Raw genomic sequence first — 21498 nt, forward strand, 5'->3', positions numbered from 1 at the left:
AGCAATCCTTCCTGCCCCTCCCCCCCAGGGGCAGGGAGGGGGTGGCCCTCCTCCTGGGTTCCAGTCCTAGCTCGAGGCCCTGCCATGTTGCTCTCTGCACCACCCTCGGTTTCCCCTTGTGTCCAAGGGTGGGGTTTGGGTTCCACGAGCATGGAGGTCTTGTCCAGGGCTGGTCCACCTCTGGCCAAAGGGCCAGTTCACTCTCCTTCCTAAAGGGGGACTGGCCCCTCCAGAAGAGCCCTCTCGTTTTCCCACGGGCATGGGGCATCTTACTCTGGACTCTCTGTCTTCTGCACTCCATGTCTGCAGCTCTGACCCCCCCACTCTGGCTCCTTCCTCTTCCCACACAGCTCTGCACAGCCCCTTCGGGTGGGGCCCGGGGCGTTTGGTCGCCCTTGGGGAGCCATATCCTCTCCTCGACCCATGACCAGAACCCCGGCAAAGGCCAGGGCTGCTCCCATGCCCCGCCCCCGGTCAGGACCCCTCTGGGGGTGCCTCCTCTGCCTCCGGCAGCCAACACCATGCCTTTGGTCTTCTGTTCTGTGACCAGGAGCGCAACACTTGGGAGCCCACTGGGACGCCCGACCTGAAGATGTCCTTCCAGCTGCCAAGTGTGTGGGAGCTTGCTCTGGGGGACAGGCCAGGTCACAGTGGCGGAGTGACTTGCCTGTCCCCGCTGGTACGCACTGAGCATCTGCCTTGCTTCCTGCAAGGGGACCACTGCCATGTCTACACTGCCCACAGCCCGGCAGGGGCTCCTGTGGTGCACAGATCCATTTTGCCAGTGGGGGTCGCTTAGGGTCTCATGCCAAAAACACTGCCCAGTGTGAACACAGCCCCTGGGGCTGCACCGAGGGGCACCTGCCCACCTGGGGCTCAGGCTGCCGCGGAGGGTGGGCACAGAGGGGAGGGCTCTGGAGGTGCTGAGGGAAGGAGGTGAGCTGACACCAGGTGTCGGCCTGGGCACAGGGCAGATTCCTCGTGGACATGCCCTGGGAGCCTGTGGTCATCTGCGTGGCGACCCCTGGGGGGCAGCTGTGTATGACGACAGTGAAGTGCTCCCAGGCGCCATTCCCACCCCACATGTGGCAGTCTCTTGGGGCCCCTCACTTTAGAGGCAGGAACAGGGAGTCTGCAGGAGGCCGAGGTGAAAGGCCAGTACAGGTGGGTCCGGAGCCCAGACCAACCCTTCAGCAGTGAGGCCTGGGCTGGGGGTCAGGAGAGGGGCTGCCCCCGTGACCCCTTTCCATCCTTCCACAGTTCCCACGCCCCAGGCTCCGGGGCTTTAGCGCTGAGAAAGTTCTGGTGGGGCTGCCCTCCCAGGGGAGTCCGAAACCACCAAAAAATCCTAAAGTGGAACATGGTGAAACAGCATAAGGGGGAGTCCTCAAGGAGCCGGGCAAAGGTTGGCAAATGGGTGCAGAGTGTGGGGGGCTCCTCTAGCCCTGACCAGCCCCGGGGGCCTGGACGGGGCAGTGGGGTCCTGCGGGGGGTTCCCATCCGTTGAATGGTTGTCAGAAGGGATGGCAGTGGGGGTGGTGCCTGAGGCGCAGGGCCTGGAGGAGAGGCTCCAGGGTGGGCTAGGCTGGGCTGGCCTGGGGAGGACAGGGTGTCCCCCGCCGACCCAGGCTGCGCCTGCCCTCTGGTGGCCACAGGATGCACTGCAGACGGAGGCCATCAAGTTCGCGGGGCGGGGGGGGGGGGGGGCCCTTGTCTTTGTTCAGAAGCCCAGTGACAATCCCCCAAACACACACGAGTAGCCACTCCCAAACTGTTTAAAGTCTTGGATGCTCAGAAACCACGGACGGATGGTCACAGACGGCAGACAGAAGAGAGGGTGGGGGGCGGGCAGGGTGCCTCGCGGGCCCTCGCTCCTGGTCTCCCTCCAGGGCTGTGCGGGGGGCTCCGAGCCCCCAGTCGCTGGGGCTGTGGTCCTGCCCTGCTCAGCAGCCCCCTGCCCTGCAGCTCCAATACGACAACGCAGATTACGGCCAGGGAGCGGCCCTGGGTCCCCTGGACGTGGTTTCCTGTGTCCTTTAGGCGATAAGCAGCCCTAGGGCCTGGGTGGGGGTGGGTCAGGGTGGCCAGGGCGGCCTGGTGTGCTCGCGGCTCCTACCACCCCCCGGCACCAGCAGGGGGCAGTGTGGCTCCAGGGATGCCCTGGCCGAGGTGGCGGGGAGAGCCGGCGGGTCCTCACGCTTCTGGCCCACAGCCCCTCCCAGCTCTGTGCTCAGGGGCCAGGTGGGTGCAGTGATGGGTCCTTCTCGCCCCCACGCTGGACACGCCTGTCCCTCCCCCAGGTTCCTCTGGAAATGGAGCCCCAAGGTGACCCTGCATCCCCTCACCCCTCCCAGGGCAAAGGGACCCCCGCATGGAGTCCTCGGCCTTCTTGCTCTTCCAGGACGGATGAAGGAATGCGGGCCATAGGGTCCGCGCAGGTTCCTGCCATGTCCATCTCAGAGACGGCCTTGGGCTGCCAGCCCATCACCCACCCCGGGCTGGGCCCAGAGCAGCTTGTCTGAGGTTTTGCCCGGCGTCGGCTGCAGCAGCCTGGACTCCTCCCGGTGGCTGGCCCGAATGCGCTGGGGGCAGCCAGCCCGGCAAGGGCTCTGGGGCATGGTCTCCGTCACCCACCGGAGCCCCAAGCCACCGAGGTCAGCCCAGGAGTGCTCAAGAGCCCGGGGTTCAGGGGAACACCCTGGTCACAGTGACGGGGGCACAGAGACAGGCCAGAGAAAAGAGATCACTGGACGCAGATGGTCAAGTTTTAAAGGAATTTGTAAGCTGTTTGCAGAAGGTCAATTTTGATGGAAAAACTCACTCCAATAAAAACTCACCAAGACAGGCCGGGGGGCCCATGCTCCCCGAGACCCTAGGGCAGGTGAGTAGCCCCCCAATTCTCATTCAGTCTCGGTGCTGAGGACCCAGGAGAGGGGATGGTGTGGGCAGGTGCCCTCTGAGCTGGGCGGGAAGGCGTGGGGGGCCAGGACGGGGCGTGCAGGCCGGAGACGCCTGGTGAAGCACACGGGGGGCAAGGCGGTGTGAGCTGCCTCTCAGGGCAGGTGCACCAGGCTGGGCCTCCTTCCCCTTGTCTTCACCCCCAGCTGGCCTGGCTGGTGGTCTGTGCCCGGTGGCGCTGGGGGTAACTGGCCTGGTTTTGGCACAGGGAGCAGGGAGCCGAGGGGACGTCCTCAAGGAGGGACCCGGAGGGTGCACCCATCGGGGTCTCGAGGAGCCTGAGGTTAAGCCCTGTTTCCTCAGAGTGGCCTCAGTGGGTCTGTTTCCTGGCCGGTTTGCGGGGGCCCTGAGTGCGGCACACACACCCCACCGCCTGCAGGCCCCGGGCTGCGGAGGGTCCCCGCCCGCGAGAAGCTGGAGGGGTGAGCACACCTAATGGCTGGTCCTTCCCGGCCGGGGAGGCAGGGAGGCGGGGCCGTCCCCTGGGCCCTGTGGGCTGCCTGCGGGGCTGCAGGCGGTGCCCAAGGCCCCGTGGTCACCCGTCCTCTCATTTGCCTCAGGCTTCTGTGCACGCGGCCCGGAGAAGCTGCCAGCAGAGCTGCCTGTCGGCCCCTCCTCAGTCCGGGTGGGGGAGAGGCGGGCGGGAAGGGGGCCCCTGAGCCGGCCCAGTCCACTCAGCCAGCGCTGACACCACCGTCTTCTGATCAATATGAGTGGACTGGTGACGAATGCGGGAGAATCCCAACAGCCGGACAAATCACATGGACGGTCATTCAGATGAAACCCGCCGCGCGAACACGGTCCCTGGGGTCTGCTGGCACATTTCATCTCGCCCTTCGTTCGGGGGCCTCTGGAGCTGGGGGGCTCATGCGGGCGGTGTGGCCGCAGGGGCTGTGCCGATGGGCAGGTATTTCCCACGCCAGTGACAAGGCCTACGAGACAGATGCAGGGCCACAGCCCTTCCCGTCAGAACTTCTCCACACGGATGGACTTGGGGCAGAAGGGCCAGGTTGGTGCAAGAGGGGGTGCCCGGCACGGGAGCCCCCACCACGCCCAGAATTGCAGGCTGCTGGGCAAGAGGCCGGGGCCACACCGAGCAGCACCCAGTGAGTGGCCTCCCTGCCTCTCGGAGAGAGTCGGCACGTTTCAGCCATTCTCCGTGGTGCCGATGCCGCTGCTCTCTCCCAGACGTGGGGGCCTGCGTGCGTCCGTACAGGAGAGGCACCCCGACCCCGGCTCCCCTCGCTCGGAGGCTCTGGTGGACGTCCAGGCTTGCCCAATGCGTCAGGTCACACTCACCCTCCCTTCTCCCCATCTCACCAGTTCCTCCCCCGTACTCTCCATTCAGGCTGCTGAGCTGGCAGCCCCAGAACATTCCAGACCCCTCCTCCTCCACCTCCCATACTCAGCATCCCCAAGCTAGCATGCACCTCCTGTCCGTTGGCCCTTCTGGCCCTCCTGTGATCCCACCCTTGCCCCAGGGCCTCGCGGCTCTAAACTGGGCACCTGGCTCACTCCCAGCACCTTCCTCGGTTCCAGAGAGGCCTCAGGTTTCATGTCAGGCCACCACTCTGCCCCACTGCAGGTGTCCTGCCCTCCCCAGGCAAGGAGGCATGTGGCTAGCCAGGGTCTAGTACCTCATCTCCCTGAGTGAGGCTCTACGGGGCAGGACCATACCCGGATGTAGTTAAGTTTAACAAGTGACCACATCTGACACACAGGCCTCGGCTCCAGGTGCGTAAGGAGGAGACTTCCACAGATGCCGATTATGACTTTGCAGAAGTGCCAGGTCTCCTGTGATGCTCTCCCCTTCGGGGGATGGTCTAAACGTGGGCAGACGAGTCTTCACCTGGAGGCTGACCCTGTCCTTGGCCTCTCCCTGGCCAGTGGTTCCGTTCCTGCCTGCAACGAAGTCATGGGTGGTGGCCCAAGGTCTGTGGCTATTGAGAGAAGCAAGATTCAGAACTGTCTAGAAAGCTTGTCCTCCTAGCTGCTCCAACAAGATAAACCAAGGCCTCTGCTGAGCTCTGGGCATGTTAGCTAGGGTGCTGAGGGTCCGGCTTGGCTCCTCTCTGCACGGAAGTGGGGCTGACTTTAGTGACCCCAGTGCAGGTGAGCCGAGTGCACTCCAGTGTAGGTCTCTACCTAAAGAGGAGCATCTTTGTCCGCAGGGCTCTCCAGCAACGGGGAGGACCTATGAACCAGAGCCGCTCATCTGAGCGAGGCTCACACTTGCTGGGCGTTTCCATTGTGTACATGCACCATAATGTAAAGGACAAAGAAAACCTTAACAGCACCAGAAAAAAAGGCCCATGACCTCAGAAGACATGAGTGCCCAAGGTGCCAGAAGCAGAGGTGCGGAGAGGTGTCTTCCTATAACCAGGCAGCCCGTCATTTAAGAGTGAGGACAAAACACTCAGATATGTGAAGGCAAAGTGGGCTGACCTCAGAGATGCTTACAAAAACAACAATCATAGAGCATTCTCTATCTCAAGGAAATTTGCTGAGCCAAGAAATTGAGAAAATGTCACTAAATTTATCCACTGACTGTAAAAACAAAGCCTATTGATTTTGTTTCCAAAGCAAAACAAGACTGAGACTCTAGAGGAGCATATCAGGATCATAGTGGGCCAGGGAGGAAGCTTACATGCCGGCCACAGGGTCCACATACTCTAGAACTATAAACTTGGCTGGAAAAAGAACTCTAAGTGTTATAGTCTGCTTTTGAAAATTTAAGGGTACTCAACAGAAATTAAATATTTATTTATTTACTTATTTACTTATTTATTATTTTAAGTCATCTCCATGCCCAACATGGAGCTCGACCTCATGACCCTGAGATCAAGAGTGGCACGCTCTACCAACTGAGCCAGTCAGGCGCCCCAGAAATTTAATTTACCATTTCCAAATAAGCAACAAGAAAAAAATAGAGAAGGTCGTTAATACAACAAAAAAGAAGGCAAAACAAACCAAAAATCCATAAGGTGGTAGGCAGAAAATGCAAATTGAGATTGTAGAAACAAGTTCATCAATCATCACAATAAATGGACTAAATTCAGTGACTAAATGACGGATTATCCCCTGGATTTACAGGCGTGGGCTCTGCTTGTCACAGGAGACACACCTGAAGCCACATGGACAGTGAAGTCACGGCACCAGGACAGGTGGTCCGGACACACGCCCCCGCGAGGGGGAGAGCAAGATTTCTCAGAAAAAGAAAACTGAAGGAAAAAATATGACTCGGGATAGAACTGCCAACTAACAATTCACCACAAATATATAATAATCGTGAATAAATGGGCCAAAGAACATAGTGTTGAGACACACGAAGGAAAGACAAACAAGTCCGTCACGTGGAGATTTTAACGGGCCGCTTCCTGGGGGACAAGGGTGACCCCTAGGTGATCCTGAGGGGACCAACTCTCACGTGTTCAATACTTGGCCACGTATGGGGCACGAAAGGCGCCTTGGGTTTCTAAGAGCTGGGCCCACAGGCCTGTGCGCTCGGGATGCCGGGAGAGCAGGTGCAACATGGGGGACTGACGCGTGCTCCCAAGTAACTCATGGATGAAGAGATTAAGTCAAAGTAGACACAACCACGGTTTGGAACCAGAAGTGCCCGCAGCGAAGCATGATGACACCTAAGCCCCGGGATGTATTTACAGGAATAAGCCGACGGCAGTGGGCCTGGGGGGCCCAGCCGAAGCCGCGAGGAGAGGGACTCAAGCAGCCCCCAGGAGGCAGGAGAGGAGGGTGACGGCGGACGTTACCAGCGCAAAAGAAACCAGTGAGGATGAGCGAACCGAAGGAAAAGGTACACAGACAAACTCCAGCAACATCAACCAGGGAGACGCACAGTGCTGTGAGGGACAGGGCACAAGTCCCGCATCGGGCTCCCTGCTCCGCGGGGAGTCTGCTTCTCCCTCTCCTTCTCTCTCACCATCTCCGTTTCTCTCTCTCAAATAAGTAAAAATCTTAAAAAAAAAGATTTTATTTATTCATTTGAGATAGAGAGCGTGCACACATGCACGAGTGGAGGGGGGCAGAGGGAGAGAGAATCTCACACAGACTCTGAGCTGAATGCAGAGCCCGAAGCGGGGCTCGATCCCATGACCCTGAGACCACAAGCAGAGCTGAAATCAAGAGTCAGGCGCTTGACTGACTGAGCCCCCAGGGACCCCTCCAATAAGGTTTTTTTTTTAAAGGAACTTTAAGCTGGTATTAAAATTCAGATGGAAGACCAGAGGGCCAAGAACAGCCAAGACTCTCCTGAAGAAGTACGTGGGAGCAGATCCGCAGCTTAGGGACAGGGCGGAGTTCAAGCACAGCCTGGAGCAGGCACACCTGGGTGCTGGGCAGAGCGGAGGCCACGTGAGTTCCGTGGACAGGTGGAAACACCAGCCATTCCACATGGAAAAAATCAGGGCCTTTCACACGACGTGTGAAAATAAATTTCCAATGAATTAATGGCTTACAGGAAGAAAGCAAAGCTTTTAACTTTAGACGAACATATGGGAAAATGTATTTAAGAACTTGGGGTAGGAAAGGATTTTTTATTTTTATTATTTTTTAAAGATTTTACTCATTCATTTGAGAGAGAGAGAATGAGAGTGAGAGAGAGAGAGAGCATGAGAGGGGGGAGGGTCAGAGGGAGAAGCAGACTCCCCGCCGAGCAGGGAGCCCGATGCGGGACTTGATCCCAGGACTCCAGGATCATGACCTGAGCCGAAGGCAGACGCTTAACCAACTGAGCCACCCAGGCGCCCTAGGAAAGGATTTTTTGGAAAAGAAAAACAAACCATAAAAAAGATGAATGCATTTAAACACATTAAAATTTAAAATTCTTCACATCAATAGATACCATTAAACAAAAATAAAAGGCAAGCCACATAACCAACACGTAATCAAGAAAAGTACCAACCAAATAGGAAATAGGCAAAGAATACGAACAGGGAATTCACAGAACAAAACCTCAAATGGTCAGTAAATGTATTCAAAATATTCCACCTAAGCAGCAACTAGGGGAATGCAAATTAAAATAAAGAGATCCTATTTCACATCCAGCACCGCGGCAAAGATTGAAAGTCTGTCCGTCCGTGTTGCCTGGAGGTGAGATACACTGTCTTGTCTGTTGGAGGCAGTCTACATGGTACGGTCTTTTTGGGAAGAGGCCTGTGCCGACGACCACGCAATCCGAAGGTGATACGTGGGAGTGGGCGGGCCTCTGCGGGGCGACTCAGAGCTTAGGTCCGCGAGCACAGCAAGCTGCAGAAGAGCATGAGGTCGGCGGCAGATCTGTGTCAGCTCTGAAACACGGCAGGAGCACCTGCAAGGGACCCCACTCAGCTCCTGGCGCGGTGGGGCGGGGGGTGCTGCTGTTGTTACTTCCTGGACAGGACAGGAGGCAAGTCCTGCAGGAGGCCCAGACCTGATGGGCTGGGAGGACATGGCCCCGGCCAGTCTTCTTTCTTCTGCTCTCAGTGTTTAAAACAATTTAAAAAAATGTTCTTGATCCAGTGTGAATAGATTTCACCGACCTGGGGTGGGAGAAGCTGGGGTCCACGTGCAGGCTGCTTAGGGAGGATGGGGTCCCAGGCTGGAGCCTCTCACCACCTGCTGCGGCTCCCAGCAGGCCTCCGAGCTCTCTGATCCTGCTCTGGCCCCTCACTGGCCGCCGGGGGCCCGGGGGCAGCTGACACCTGGCAGGTGGCTACAGGGCCCAGATCTGTGTTGTGTGTAGACATGTGTGTGCATGTGTGTGTGTCCGTGTGTGCACGCACGTCTGCTCAGGTGCATATGTCTGTATGTCCACACACCCACAGCGTGCACGTCCATCCGGCTGGTGCAGTGTGACATCTCCTAACCAAGAAGTGGCTCTTCCCCGTTGAGGCAGGTGCTAGCGGGAGTGTCACAGACGCGGTACGGATGCAGCTGCTTGTTGCTGCTGTTGTTTCAATGGTTTTACTGCGTGCTCGTGGGCTACCAGGCTGGAATGAAGCTGACTGATGGCTTAACGGCCTGTAGCTGCCACGGAGTAATTGAATGGCTGTGTCTACGAGCAGACGGTGAGCGGATGACGTGCGCTGCAAGCTGATGACAGAGGTACTGCCTGGGCGGGCTCATGCCTGGGAGGGGCCGGGCCAGCCCGTGAAGGAGCGTGCAGACGCACGGGCCACACACGGGTAGGTCACACCCAGAAGTGGGCACGGAAGCTCACAGATAGAGTTGCCCATACATACACGTGCAAGGGGACGCCCAGCCCCACGTGCATGTGCTCAGCCCCAGCATGTGTGCAGTGTGCCCATGTGCACACTTCACACACCCGTGGGAACCTCCATGCGCCAGCAGTTGCAGAGCGATGGAGCCTTTGCAAAGGGCCGAGGTCGGCTGGCCACCTGCCCCAGCACCACGCGGAGGGGCTGCACGGTCCCAGGGGAGACCAGGTCAGGTGGGAGCTGCCCTCCTGGTATCTGCTCTGTGCTTTGCCGTGGTCACATTGCAGGAAGGGCCCTACCCCTGTGATGCGGCCTGGCCCTGCCATCCCAAGCTCGTGTTCCTGCACCCCGGGTTCTGGGGCTGGACCCCTGAATGGGGACCAGGAAGGACCTGGAAGACCCACCTGTTCAGGGAGGAGGGCTAAGCTCTACCCCCTTGCCAAGCCTGTGGCCTGCACCAAGCATAAGGAGGGACCTTCAGGAATGTGATTTCCACCAAATCCTTCTGCCCTCAGGCCCTGGCCGCCCGCTGAGCTGCTTTCCCCATGGAAATGTCCCCAACCCGGGACCCAGAAGAGGGAAGGGAAGCGCAATTGCTGGGAGGCGTTAGAAGGGGAGTGTAAGGGCTAAGGACGGACTGGCGCCTCCCGTCCTGGCGGAGTGATGGTGTCCACAGGGATGAGCCGGCCGGCCCCCACGTGCCCTGCTGGAGACCTCTGCCCCAACCCTTCTGTTCCCGTGCCAGACCCGCTTCCAACATTCTGCATCTCTCACGGTCACGGTGACGGGGGGTGGAGGGGCTGAGTCCTCAGGACGTGGGCCAGGAGAGGAGTCGGCACAGAGACTGCCGGACAGGGTCCGAGAGCACCTCCAACGGCCCCTTTCTTCCTCCTAGGACACCAGTGAAGGGGAGACTGGTGACACAGGCCGGAAGGAGGCCGCTGGGAGAGCCACTGCACCCTGGAGGCCAGACACACCCTGTCCCCTCACGCTGGAGGTCGGAAGACCGGCCAGGCCTCCTGAGCCAGGCTCACAGCATCACAGGCCTACGTCCTTCTGCAGGCTCCAGGGGAGGATCCGTCTCCTCGTCTTTCCCAGGCACCCATGGCCCCTCCCTCCATCAACCAGGCCGGCAACGGCCAGCCGAGTGTCCCCTCGACCCTCTGGCTCTGGCCCCCCGGTTACTGTCCACGGTCAGGGCCCCGCGGTGACCCTCGCCCGCTGGCTCTGGCCCCCAGGGGACGGCCCTGCTGCTGCAGCTCCAGGGTGTCCACCAGGTCTGCGGAGACCCAGCCCATACCCTTCTCCTTGGCATGCCCTGTGCTGGCCTCCTGCCCGCCCTGCCGTCAAAGCTGATCCCGGCTTCTGGCTGCCCGGCTCCTCCCGCAGGTCCCAGGGACACACAGGGGCATCCCAGGCCCCCACCCGACACAAGGGGCATCTGTCCTGACACTGAGGGCCCAGCACCAAGGACTCCTGGCCGGGTGTCCATCCTGGGAGGAAGGTTCCAGGGGAGGCCCAGGGCACAGAGGGGAGACACAGAGAATCTGAACATGGCCACCAGGGGCCGTGGGCTGGCTGTGGGCCTGGGTGAGTCCCTGACCATCGGGGACCCTGCGCTGTTGACGTGGTACTAGGGTGTTAGACATGAGGCCAGCGTGCCTGCCAGAGTGGACATGGAAGTGATCGGTGGGTGCATGGCAGCCTGACCTGTGCTGACCCTTGGCTGCCCCAGTCCCACCATCAGCCTCAGTGCTGTCTGGCACTGCCCGTGGCGGAACTGGGGGGGCCAGGAGGTCTTGGGTGGGGGCCATGCTGGGGCCTCCACCTCCATGGACTGGGCTCCCAAGGAAGCAAAGCCCTCAGTCCTTGGTCAGAGCCAGAAAGGCCAGTCTCATGACACGAATAGGGAAACTGAGGTGCAAACGAGGCTGCCCTGGGGCTGCACTTGTGGGTGTGGACTTCCACCATCCGGATGCACCAGGCGTGCACGCGGCCTCCCCTCTGCTCCCAGCAGGCACCCCCAGGCACCCTGGATGTGCCCACCGCCTTCAATAGGCTCAGCCTCAGGGCGGCTGACGCCTCTGCAGGAGCCCCTCCAGGGGGACCAAAGGCACCAACGGGCTGCTAACCAAGCCGCCAATGGCCAACTCCCGGGGCACCTGTTCCTGGCTCTACTTGGGGAGTGGAGTGCAGGATGGCATGGGGCTGTCCAGCCAAGGGTCATGCCCTCAGGGAGCCAGCATGTATGTGTGTGGATGCGAGGCTGTGTGATGCGTACACATATGGGGCTGTTTGCCTGGCACGCGGACCCCACGGCAATGCTTGTGTTCTCTGCAGAGACTTTACTGAATTTTGCTGGGAGACCTGCTGCCTGGGGGATACTGGTGGGCACTGTGGGGCCCGCCTGGCGCCAGTGTGGGTGTGGCGGTGGGGGGACGGAGCAGAGGTCCATCTGAAAGCCAGCCCGGGGCTGAGCAGGTCTCGCCCTGGGACCTCACCTCTGTCGGCCCCAGCTCGGTTCCCTCTGAGGTAGGGTTCTAGTTTAAAGAGATGCCGGCTCACTGGTGCCTGGCCTCGGGGCACCCTGGTCGCCTGGGCAGAACTGCCTGACGAGGTCCCTCTTGTTGGTCTTCCCCATCTGGTTCCGTGGGATCTCCTCCACCAGCAGGAACTCCGAGGGCACAGCATACGGGGCCAGGACGCCCCTGCGGAGACAAGCAGGGTCTGAACGGCAGGAACTTGGGGCCTGACAGCCCCCTCCCCATGGGATGGGCAGCCTGATCCCCCAGGGCCCCGAAGCCCAACCATATCTGGTGCCTGCCCCGGGAGGAAGTCTCTGCTGTGACTGCTAACCCAGAGATGCCACGGCCCACGCTCCAGGTCCACCTGTGGGCAGAGAACAAACCCTCCTCAGGCCAGGCCTCCCAGAGCCAGGAAGAGCAGGTCCCACTCTCGGCTGGCTGTCACGACAGCAGGCCACAGCCAGACGGGTGGAGCAGGAAGGTGGGTAGGGCCAGGGGACCCTTGCAGAGCCCTGGGCGCGGCAGCCACGGCCACGTGGGCTGGGGCCCCGCTCTGGGCAGAGCCCTGTGATAAGCAGTGGGAGGGGCTGGTCTGTGGGTCCGAGAGCTGCCCTGTGTCCCGCACTCCCACGAGGGGCCCCCCATTAGATGGTGCGTTCTCCTGTGAGGGGCCACGTGGACAGGTCCTGCCACCCGCAGGCTCTACTCAGAAACTCCTTCTTGGGCGACAGGCACTGGTTCTCTCCTGAGGTCCCGTCCAAGCCACCTGCCCCTTGCCCTCCGACAGCCGCACATGGGGCCACATTCCCTTGTAAGAGAGCACAGCATGCCGCCAGGCAGGAGTGTGCCTGGGGCCAGGAGGCCGTGTGTGGCTCTCGGCTGCAAGCTGTGGGGGCAAGCTCAGCCACTGGGGAGGTATCGTGGTGAGCTCATGACACCCCCCTGAACGCACCGTCACCTTGGGGTGGCTCGTGCTGAAAGCAGCCAGCCACAGGCCAGCACAGGGGGGCTGGGGGTGCAGGTGAAGGCTTGTGAGGGGAGAGGGTGCCCCCACCTACGGTCCTGGCAGCTGTGAGACGGCCAGCAGCCCACAAGGGTAGGACTGGGCTGGGCTTTGCTGGAACAAGCCACCAGGACTGTGCGAGGGAATCTGGCGGCATGGCGGGTCGGCGAGTCCCTGAGGCCCAATCAAGGAACGCACCCCTCTGAGCACCCCAGCCCCATGTCTCAGGGGTGTGTGGGTGGCTCTCCCCATGCCTGCTTCCCCTGAGGCCAGTCAGCAGTAAGCTGGTGCCAGGGCCTAGAGAGGGAGGCCCGAGGCGCCAGCCGGAGCCCGGTGTGGATGGCCAGGTGAGCAGGCCGTGGAGCAACATGGTTGCTCATCATCTGGAGAAAGCACCTCAAGAATGAAGACCAAGTTCAAGGCATTTTCAGACAGAGACACCGACAGTCCCCACGGGAGCAGACCGGCAGCAGAGATGAGCGGGAGGCTGCCGAGGACCCCGCGCCCGGGGGCAGGCTGGGACACGCGTTGTCTCCTGGGGACCCTCTTGGAAAGATGATGCTCAAACAGAAGTACAGCGGACCCTTGAACAACACTGGTTTGAGTCGCATGAATCCACTTATATGTGGATTTTTGGATAAATACGGCAGAGGACTGAAAATGTGTTTGGTCTCCCTTGTGATTTTCTTCCCATTTCCTTTTCTGCAGCTTACCTCGCCGCAGAAGAACACGAGACACGGTATGCACGACATACAAACTACGTTTGATCGACTGTTCTCGGTGAGCAGCTGAGTCTGCTCAAGGGTCAGCCGTGCTAAGAGCGTGGCACACGTGCAGCGAGAACAGTAGAGGGGTGTCGCCTGGGCCCGGGTGGGGGTGCAGGCGGTGGTACGTGAGAGCCGGGTGTTATGAACCCTAACTTAGCAGCCACTTTTGAAAAAAGGAACAAAAGCCACAGAAGTTAGAAACGAGTTAGAAGTGTTAGGAAGGACGGCTGGGGGCCCCGGCATTTCCGAGAACAGCAGGCCGTGGACGCAGGGGCCTGACAACTCTGCCCAGGACGTGTTTGCACAGCGGACCCCATTCGTTTAGACTCGCCTCAAGGCCAAGTTGAGCTGTTTGTGAAAAAGCAGGCTTCCAGGGAAACGTGGACCACGGAGGAGGTGTCCTCCCGGAAGAAGGTGTGGCAGGCACAAAGTGAGGATGGGACACTAAGCCAAAGCCCACCACTCCTCCGTGGTCTCATCAAACATCAATTGTGGGTCAAGACCACGGATCCTGGATTCCTCCCTGGTGTGTAAATCCCACGTCCCTTTTCAACGTGGTATCTGGGGGATAGAAGGGTAGTGGGTGGGCCGTGCCCCGGGTTCTACAAACGTGGCGCTGTTGCCCTGCTCCAGGCCACGCTCACCTCCTCAAGGGGACACTGGCTCTGGCCCAAGGAGCACAGACTGAGGGAGGAATCTTGAGAAAGGAAAACCACGGACGCGCAGAGGTGACAAGGAGGGAGACCACCTTTCCTAAGAGCCATGTCTGCAGAGGCAGAGTGAGGATCCAGAGTCCGACCTGGCCTCTGTGGGCTGTGTGGCCTCAGCATCCCTGCCCAGTGATGGCCCAGCTTGAGGACACAGAGGCCTGGATGCTGGCCTCACTGTGGGACAGTACTGGAGACGGCGGGTCGGCCGCCTGCCCTGACCTCCCAGGGGTGTCCCCCACCCCCACCCCAAGCACAGAGCCCCCTCCTCAGGTCTTCCTGCGGCCTCGGTCAGAAGCCTGACAGGTGCGTACGGGGCTCCAGAGAGCGGACCCCGACTCTCTCAGGCAGAGAGCTCAGCACAGGGTGTGTGGTGTTTAATCGAAGCCGCAACAGCGACTAGAATCTTCTTTGTTGAACACCCTGCTCCAAGTGTGATTCTGCAAATCCAGGGGAAGCTAATCGCCCAGCTGTGCTACCCCTTCATGAAATGAGGGGCTCCTGCTGTTGTGAAATCATGTTGGACGAGCCAGAAATATCTTTAGCACTGAGGAGGGAGGCAAGTCGGGAAGGAAGGGGGTGCAGGGAGAAGGCAGAGGAAGGAGAAACTTCTCAGATTGGAAATAAAGAATTTAGGGGACATTACTAACAGCTTCCTTTCTGAGCTTGGGGCTGTGGCCATGCTGTCTGTCCCCTGGCCTCTGGCGTGACTGACCGTGGGGCACCATAGGCACAGGGAAGGGGGCCTGTGAGGGTCGGCACACAGAGAAAGCCCTGGGGCCATGGCACGTGGGCATGGAGGCTCTGGGGACGGTCTATGAGTGCAGGGGGACGCGTGGTGTGGGGACGGGGCTGCGGTGGGGGCACAGGCGAGGGGAGCACTGTGGCCCCAGCTCCCACTGGCTGCATTCAGCACAGGGTGGGTGGGTGAGGGAGCAGGACGGGAGGTTCTCTGCCTTTGGATTCCTTCTGAAGCCGGGGGAGGACCCTGCACCCTGTCCCCTGGCTGGGGCTCCCACCCCATGGTTCCAGCTGTCTCCCCGGTGACGGTTACAAAGCTTCCCTGTGGCCCTTTGTGTGTTGGGGGCAGCCTTGGGGATGTAATGTGTCACCTGACCTTCCAGGCACCCCCCGACCCTGAGATGGATGGTGGCAAGACCTGAGACCCTGCCTGCCTCCCCCGACCCCGGGACAGTCCACCCGCACCTGTCCCTTCCTCCAGCCCCACGAATTCCCCTGCCTGCCCCTACCTGGCCCACTCTTTGAGCTCCCTTTGGGACAGCGAGTGTCCCTCTTGAAGGGTCACCACTGCAGTGAGCCGCTGGCCCCACGTCATGTCTGGAACTCCAATCACAGCCACATCTGTGGACAGAAGGAACGCTGTGTTGACTGCTGCAGGCTGGGGACACACCCAGAGGGGAGCATGGCTGGTCCTCCCTGCGGCTGGAGTTCAGGGTGGGGGCTGGCTTTCCTGCGTCTCTGCCGTCCCTGCACTGCCCCAGGGCTGGGGACAACCAGTGAGCCGCGTGGGGGGTTCTCTGCCATCCCCAGGGACCTCAGCCTGTGACCTGAGGTCAGGGGCAGGTCTGGGCAGGGTCCACACTTCCTGGACCAGCAACCACCGGTGGCCACGCTGGCACACCCAGGATGCTCAGCCCACGGCCACCACGAGCAAGCCGGTGCTGCTGAGCCGACCAGCAGCAGCCCGGTCAGGCTGGGACCCCAGCCACGATACAGAGGTGGGGGGCGCACAGATGGCAGGCAGAGAGGCCCCTACTCTGTGTGCCCCAAGGGTGGGTCACCTGGTCTGGTTCTGTCTATAGTCAAACACAGACGGAAGCACATCTGGAATGTTGCCAGGACAGTTGGGTCTGGACCCTGCTCGCTGTTGGAGGCCCTGCCATGGGCCAGGGGGCCACGTACCTGTGATGCTGGGGTGTGCCAGGAGCATCCGCTCTACCTCCAGGGCGCTGACCTTGTAGCCACCACTCTTGATGATGTCCACAGACGTGCGGCCCCGGATCCAGTAGCTGCCGTCCTTAAACACAGCCGTGTCGCCTGAGGAAAGGCACTCTGGTCAGGACACGCGCCAGGGCCCAGCAGGTTTCGAGGGGCACCCGCGTGGTGAGCAGTGCCCCCACCATCACACGCTGGGCGCCTGTGTCTGGGGGCATCGATACCCTCACACGGTGACCCGTGCTGGGACTGGGGTGCACAGGGGCCGTTTCAGGACAAGGTGGCAAAGCATGAAGCTCAACGGCTGTGACTTCAGCCTGTGGTCCGACCCCAGACGGCCCTGTTCAGACAGCAGCATCCCATAATGGCAGATGGGGGCCACCTGTGAAGACCAGGGTCAGAGGCAGGATGGCCGGTGTGGCCACCACCCAGCTCAGCCCCCTCCCGCTCTTTCTCAGGCTCCTGTAATCAGAACAAGAATCAGTCGCCTCCTGCCATTCCACCATGGGGTCCCAGTCACAGCAGGGTCTTAGTGGAGAGGACATCACGGCATCCCCCCCTCATTTGTGGGGTCTCCCGTGCTGCAAAGCAGTCACACGGGGTCTCTGAAGGAGGACAAAGCCTTCCTGCCCCTCCACGTCAACTGCGTGGTTTCCCGTCATGCTTCCCCGCGTGGCAGTCCCCCCAGAGGCCCACCTGGTCCCCTCTCGGGCCACGCTGGGCAATGGGATGCTCACCAGGCATCCTAGCATGAGCAGGTGGTGGGGTGGAGGACAGCGAGGGTCAGCCCAGAACAGGGAGGACGCAGGCGAGGCGGGCCTGAGAGTGTGTATGCATGTGCATGGACATGCGTGTGTGGACGTACATGCGTGTGGACATGCACATGTGTGGACATGCGCGTGTGTGGACGTACATGCATGTGGACATGCGTGTGTGTGGACATGTGCGTGTGTGGACATACATGCGTGTGGACATGTGCGTGGGTGGACGTACATGTGTGTGGACATGTGCATGTGTGGACGTGTGTGTGGATGTACATGTGTGTGGACATGCACATGCGTGGACGTGTGTGGAGGTACATGCATGTGGACATGCACATGTGTGGACATGCATGCGGACATGTGCGCGTGTGGACGTGCATGCGTGTGGACACGCGCAGGTGTGGACGTGTGTGTGGACGTACATGCGTGTGGACATGTGTTCTCCCACAATGTACGCACATGTGAGCGTGTGCCTGTGGGGACGCCCCCATCCAGCCCTCTGAGAACAGCACTGGCGCTGCCCCGCCTATGCTCACACACCCGAGCCCCATGCTGGGTCATTAGCTGGAATAAATCATCAATGTTTCATTACAAGTCACGCCACCCATGCAGCAAGGCACCATCCATCATCTGCCGCAGCCAGGGCATGACCCAGTCTATAAACGAGACAGATGCCTGTGCGTGGATGGGTAGCCGGCTTACTTATGGCGGCATGGGAAGGCGAGGCTCCGAGAAGACAGGCCACGAGTGTGGCAGGTTCTCTCCCGCTGACAGGAAGCAGAGGAAGCAGAAGTTTTGCAAGTGCATCCTTGGAAAGGGCATCGTGGCCCCAGGATGGCCTGCAGGGTGGCAGCTGGCTGGGGGTAAGTGGTGCAGGTGTGCAGGAGCAGGAGGGGCCGCAGGGAGGCCTGGGGTGGATGAAGTCTGCCCTGGGTCCCATGAGGCCCCCTGTGCTCCTCATTCCTGGGGTGTAGCCGCCGCTCTGGCTGCGTCCCCTCCCCACTGGATGGCTGCGTGCTCTCCGGAGAGCGGTTCCTTAAAGGCACCGAGGGGCCCAGTCTAAGCTGTCACTGCCTCCTGCTGCTGGACAGACACTGCTCTAGCCCCGGGCCCTCCGGTGCTTTCCTGGACCTGCTCCCACCACCTCTACTTGCCCAGAGACCCAGCAGAGCGAGGGACCCTGCCCTGGGCTCAGGTTCCTGTCCCTGGTCCTGCCGGAGATGCCCTGCACTGCCCAGACCACGGCTGCTGAGGCTGGGGGGCATCTCCCGGATGCGGCCCCTGCCCCCTGGGCTGCTCTTCTGGTCCTGCCCTTAGCACCAGGAAGGGAGGCAGCAGGCTCTGGCTCACATCCCTGGATGGGGGAGCACCACGTCTGCTCACTGTGAAGGGGACAGGGATGGGACTGCCCTGCTCTCCGGGGACCCCTTCCCACGCTGCCTGGAGACCTACAGATGCCAGCCGTCTCAGTTCTGAATGCAGGACTACAGGGGCCAGGGAGCGCAGGCTGATCAGGGGACACACTCAGAACTGAGGCCCAGTCCCAGAAACAAGGGTCCTCAACTCCCCTTCCAGGCCTTTCTGCTCCGTTTCCTTGGGTATTGGCTGACACAGACGCTGAATCCCAGCACAGAGATGGGAGGCCAGCGTTGTCCCCAAACTCCCATGAGTGTCTAACCCATGGGCAGCCCACCTCTGAAGGGCAGGACGTGCCCAGTGCCGGGATGGGGCTCAGAAAGAGGGGTCCTGGAGGGCGAGGGTGGAAGCCGTGTACAGAGCCCTGCCCAACATCCACGTGTGACAGCGCTGCCCGCCTGCCATGCTCCTGGGTGGGACAGAGCCCTGAGCACAGCGTGGCAGGAATGGCACGGGAGGCCACGCGGCTCCCTCAGCTTCCCCTGCGCCTCCATGCACCTGAATCGGTAGCTCCCAGGAAGGCGAGTTAAACAGACAGCAAGCGCCCAAACCCAAAGACCCTGGAGCAGGCGACTTTAAGGTTTTGGATAAATTGAACAAAGTGGGAGCGGGGACAGATGCGCTGCGGCATCTGAGGAGCTGTGGGCAGTCCTGCAGACTCCGTGCGGCCCTGTGGCGCCTGCCATCCGCAGCAGGAAGAAACCCTCACGTGCCTCCCAGACGCAGCTAGGGGACAGACGGGGACAGCACTGACCTGCCACACATGCTCATGCTCAGTGTAGGCGGAGATACTCCTTGACAAGCACACCCCCTCCTGTGCTCCCACGGGGGCCCAGAGCCTTCCCTCTGGTGCCACGTGACACACGTCAGGCCCGGCCTCACCTTGGACACCAAGCTGCCTGCTCTGTGGCCAACGTCCAGCCCTGCCTCTGGGGAGATGTGGGCTGAGCCTGTTTTGGGGCAGTGACACCGAGCACGGGCTCACCCACACCACGGGGCTGCACCCCCTTCCGTGCTTCCCCAAATGTCTGCCTCATGCGGGGTCTGGTGTGGAGCGTGGGGGCCTGGCCAGGGGACGTGGAGGCCAAGGGAATCATGCTGAGAGAAGAAGGTCAATCCCCAAAGGTTACACTTGTCAGGTCTGTCTCTGTGCCACTCTCTGAACAACAAGCAGTGGGCTGGGGGGCGAGGGCAACATATGTGGGGCCACAAAGCAGCACGGACGTCCATGTGTGCTGAGGATGGTGAGCAGAGTCCACACACAGGTGCACATACGTGTGTAGGGCTGGGGGGCCCTGGACAAGCCCAGGGACGGGCTCTGGTGTTGTGCTAGTGACCAGGACGTGGACACTGGGGAACGGTGTGAAGGTGCAAGGGGCCACCCTACTCGCCATCTGCAACTTCCTGTGAATCTCTACCTATTGCAAAGAAAGTGTTTTAAGAAACCGCTGTTTGGTTTGTGGAGAAGTCCTGCCTCCCCTGGGGGCTCACCCCCAAGTTGTCACTCCAGTGTCTGCAACACACTGACTAAACAATAATTTCAGAAAAGAATCTGTGTTAACTAAACTCACGACCAAAAGCAAGCACAAGAAACTGCCCACCACGATGTTAATTAATGCGCCCAATGAGGTTGTCTGTCCCTCAGGTGTCAGCACCCCGCCCCTCCTGGAAAACACCTGCCCTGCTTTCCCGGGGGTGCACGGGTGGTGCAGGGTGGCAGATGAGAACCCAGCCCCCCACTCTGCTCCTGGCACATGTTGGGCACCATCAAGCCCCCTGAGCCTGGCACGGGCTGTTCTGGTATCGCCCCAAGACAGGCCTGGGGGGCTGGGGCGGGTAGGGGGCAGCTCATGGTGGGTCGACTCCCCCCAGCCATGCGGCAGCTCGGCCTCCCAGGTGTCCTTCCTGCTCTCAGCCCCCAGGTGTCAGCCAGGCTCCGGAGCGGAGAGAATCAGCCGGACAGCTCCCAGCATCACAGGATGCAGTGTCCCAGCGCCAGCACTAGGAGGGACGTCAAAGTCAGGGCACCCAAGGCACTCGACTTGTCCGACATGGACTCTGGGATGGAGAAGATTCTCTAGGACTCCAAAGAGGGGAAAGGTCGTACGGTGCCAGGAAGGACATGGCTGCAGCTGGTACCAAGCGTGGAAGCTAGAAACCGATAAAGAGCATTTTTAACCCTGAACTCTACCTCGCCCGGCCGAGCGAAGACACTGTCACACACCCACTCCCCAAAATGCACACCCCACACCTCTACTGTCAGGAGGCTCCTGGGGAATGCAGCCCCCAGACTGTGGAGCAGAAAGGAAGAAGCTTCAGGAGGGGGATGGTGGGGCGGCAGGCCCGGGGGGTCTCCCCCAAGCAGGCAGGGTGGCACCGGGGTGCCTCATGCAGGGAACCGAGAGCACAGAAGGACCACGGTCCCCATGAGGCTGCGTTACGGCCCCACGGTGCAGACACTGAGGGGACGGGTGTGGAGAGCAGCCTCAGAGCCCAGGTGCAAATGGCCACTGGTCAGACCCACGGGTCTTCCAGCCATGCCCACATCACTCTGATAAAAACTGAAAACTGACACACTCTCCTCTGCCCAGGGGTCTGGGACCGACATGGGAACAGCGCGGGGACCCCAGGAGCCAGCCTGAATGCAGCTGGAGCTCGACATCCAACAGAGGGAACGCGGCCTCATGTCGCCACTGGGTCACCGCGTCACTGCCCACGAAACAGGGTCCAAGACAAGCTTTATGAATGCAAAGCCTGACAAGGGGCAGGAGAGACCCAGGAGCGCAACCCCGCGAGCCCTGGGAAACAAAGAACTTTGAAGCAAGATAAAAAAACAAGACATGACACATCCAAACCTTCTGTGCACAGAAGGGGCCGCCAGTACCGGGGCCTGGCCAGTTGCAGACTGCATGGCCGGTCCTGCCAAGTGTGCCCAGAGGGGCCCCGCTGCCTGGCACAGCCTTCACGGTGACCCTGCCTCCCGGGTCAGCGGGCGCACAGGTCGGTGACAGCTGTCCCCTCCGCGCACCCACACCCGCTAACACGCAGCGCGCGGCCTAGTTCCTAACTGTGACTTACTGGCCAAGACAGAAGATCTTGTTGGAGCAGGAAAGCAGAACCCCAACTGCAGCAAGGCAGAAGTGAGCAGACACGGCCTGAGCGCTGCTGAAGCCTTCTCCATCGGAGGCGT

At 60.6% G+C, this 21498-nt stretch overlaps 1 protein-coding gene across 4 annotated transcripts in view; it reads right to left on the reverse strand.

Annotated features, from left to right (window-relative positions):
- Nucleotides 1-7754: 7754 nt before the first annotated feature.
- Nucleotides 7755-21498, reverse strand: part of ACSF3 (acyl-CoA synthetase family member 3) — a 55286-nt gene continuing 41542 nt past the window's right edge. For 2 of the 4 annotated variants that reach the window (XM_027620010.2, XM_027620014.2), the window contains 3 exons: nucleotides 16099-16233; nucleotides 15426-15537; nucleotides 7755-11881 (listed from right to left, as the gene is read on the reverse strand). In XM_027620010.2, the coding sequence (XP_027475811.1) occupies nucleotides 11719-11881; nucleotides 15426-15537; nucleotides 16099-16233 (410 nt within the window). In that variant the 3' untranslated portion in view covers nucleotides 7755-11718. Of the gene's footprint in view, nucleotides 11882-14435; nucleotides 14723-15425; nucleotides 15538-16098; nucleotides 16234-21498 lie in introns of those variants that run through there. The other 2 variants (XM_027620011.2, XM_027620013.2) reach the window with 2 other exon arrangements.

This window comes from Zalophus californianus, chromosome 17 (genome assembly GCF_009762305.2).
Source record: "Zalophus californianus isolate mZalCal1 chromosome 17, mZalCal1.pri.v2, whole genome shotgun sequence".
Classification (NCBI taxonomy): domain Eukaryota; kingdom Metazoa; phylum Chordata; class Mammalia; order Carnivora; family Otariidae; genus Zalophus; species Zalophus californianus.